General features: G+C 50.5%; 1 protein-coding gene across 1 annotated transcript; it reads left to right on the forward strand.

Annotated features, from left to right (window-relative positions):
• The first annotated feature begins 464 nt into the window (after positions 1-464).
• On the forward strand, positions 465-1,403 carry LOC134509701 (olfactory receptor 14A16-like). Its single transcript, XM_063322304.1, has one exon. It carries the CDS (start codon positions 465-467, stop codon positions 1,401-1,403), a length of 939 nt encoding a protein of 312 aa, XP_063178374.1.
• The last annotated feature ends 1,193 nt before the right edge of the window (positions 1,404-2,596 follow it).

Consider the following 2,596-nt stretch of genomic DNA (forward strand, 5'->3'; position numbering starts at 1 on the left):
GCAGTGAGTGAAGAGCTGCGTTGTCTTTCCCCCCCAACAAGGCTGAGGAGTGAGCTGGCTCTGCTCATGTCACTGCAGTTTGAGGACAACCAGGAGTTTTCTTGAGGTTTTCCTGCAGGAATATGCTGAGCAGCTCCTCTGCATTACAAGTGGATTACAGATGAGGTAACTAGTGAATGGCAGAAGCTGTAACCCCTTTCCCCAGTCCCCGCTGCTGTGGAGCAGGGATGACTCCTTGGGAGCCCACAAGCAGAGCTCTGCTCCTCACGGCACACTTGGCCAGCAGCAATGAGAGCTCCAACAAGGGCAATGCAGAAAGCTCCCGCAAAAAAGGACACAGGCAAAGTGTGTTTCCGCGGCTTGGGTTTGGAAGGGCAGGCAATGGGAAGGGATTTGCTCAGAGCTGTCCTGACTTGTGAGTGTGCTTTCCTCCTTTGGCAGTACCTCGGGAACAAAGCTATCCGATGTCCAATGGCAGCTCCATCACCCACTTCCTCCTCCTGGCATTCGCAGACACACGGGAGCTGCAGCTCTTGCACTTCTGCCTCTTCCTGGGCATCTACCTGGCTGCCCTCCTGGGCAATGGCCTCATCATCACTGCCGTAGCCTGTGACCACTACCTCCACACCCCCATGTACTTCTTCCTCCTCAACCTCGCCCTCCTCGACCTGGGTGCCATCTCCACCACTCTGCCCAAAGCCATGGCCAACTCCCTCTGGGACACCAGGGCCATCTCCTACTCGGGATGTGCTGCCCAGGTCTTTTTCTTTGCCTTTTTGATGTCAGCAGAGTTTTATGTTCTGACAGTCATGGCCTATGACCGCTATGTTGCCATCTGCAAACCCCTGCACTATGGGTCCCTCCTGGGCAGCAGAGCTTGTGTCCACATGGCAGCAGCTGCCTGGGGCAGTGGCTTTCTCACTGCTCTCCTGCACGCGGCCAATACATTTTCAATATCTCTCTGCCAAGGCAATGGCCTAGACCAGTTCTTCTGTGAAATCCCCCAGATCCTCAAGCTCTCCTGCTCAGACTCAGACTACCTCAGGGAAGTTGGGCTTATTGTGTTTGGTGCCTTTTTTTCTTTTGCGTGTTTTGTTTTCATTGTGGTGTCCTCCGTGCAGATATTCAGGGCCATGCTGAGTATCCCCTCTGGGGAGGGACGGCACAAAGCGTTTTCCACGTGCCTCCCTCACCTGGCCGTGGTCTCTCTCTTTATCATTTTTGGCATGTTTGCCTACATGAAGCCCACCTCCATCTCCTCCACAGATCTAGACTTAGTGGTGTCAATTCTGTACTCGGTGGTGCCTCCAGCAGTGAACCCCCTCATCTACAGCATGAGGAAGCAGGAGCTCAGGGATGCCCTGACTAAACTGTTGCAATATACTCTATTTCACCCTCAATGAGGTAACTGTCTTTCTCCTACGACTCCCAGCATATTCACAGAAAATAGCAGGACGACCTTTTGTTCATAACCTTTTTACGTGCTTTCTTTGGTAGTTTCTTTCTTTTTTCTTTCTTTCTTTCTTTCTTTCTTTCTTTCTTTCTTTCTTTCTTTCTTTCTTTCTTTCTTTCTTTCTTTCTTTCTTTCTTTCTTTCTTTCTTTCCTTCTTTCCTTCTTTCCTTCTTTCCTTCTTTCCTTCTTTCCTTCTTTTTTCCTTCCGATATTACTTGTTTTCTTTTCTCTCTTTCACTGTTTCTCTTTTTCTCTCTTCCTCTTATTTTAGGCTTGTGATAATATTATTCCTAAGCTCACATTTTTAGCATCCCAATGATGAGATGTACATGAGAAGCCAGACTCCCTCCATACTTGAAACAAAATAAAGGCAGCAGCAGAAAATCAAGCAGTGAATGAATGCTTTATTTTGCTTTGCTTACACACGCAGCTTTGGCTTTACCTGGGCTGAGCTGGGAAGTGCTCGGGAGAGGAAAACACCAGTGCAGAGCTCAGCTGTGTGAGTGCGAAGGCTGGGTGCACACAGCAGTGTTCTCACACAGCCAGGCCTTCTGGAGAGACGGGAAGGACCAGCAGAGCAGGACCTGCTCTGTGCCACGGTCCCTGGACACCCCGGGGAACCTGCCCCAGGGTAATCGTCACCAACCAGCCCCTCACAGCTGCAGCAGCAGCCACTCACCTCAGCTCAGAGAGCTGGTCTGTCCCTCCATGGAGGGACACAAAATGACTGCATCAGAAGTTTGTTCTTGCATCACAGACTTAGGAATACACATTTCATGTGTGCGATGAGATGAATTTGAGGGAGCACAAATGCCAGCAGCTACTCCTAGGAGTGTCCTGTTGTGGGAAACTCAGCTTATTGAGATCCCTTCACGTTTTGAGTAAAATTCCTTTGGTAACCACCACTGGCATGTGCTTCCTTGGGTGTAGGTCATAGAGACATCGCATCATAGAACCACAAAATGGTTCGGGGCTGCAAGCGCACATTGCCAGCTCATGTTCAGTTACTCCAGCCCCAGCATCCTCACGCCCTTCTCTGCAGGGCTGCTCTCAATCCCTTCGTCAACACACTCCATGAGTCTCCTGCACTGCTCACAGCTTCATGGGATGCTCTTCCAGCAGCTGCCAGGGTGACTGGAGTCC

This window comes from Chroicocephalus ridibundus, unplaced genomic scaffold (assembly GCF_963924245.1).
Source record: "Chroicocephalus ridibundus unplaced genomic scaffold, bChrRid1.1 SCAFFOLD_26, whole genome shotgun sequence".
Lineage (NCBI taxonomy): Eukaryota > Metazoa > Chordata > Aves > Charadriiformes > Laridae > Chroicocephalus > Chroicocephalus ridibundus.

What these genes read in the sequence shown, in the direction of transcription:
- LOC134509701 (XM_063322304.1), top strand. Translation starts at nt 465, where the DNA reads ATGTCCAATGGCAGCTCCATCACCCACTTCCTCCTCCTGGCATTCGCA.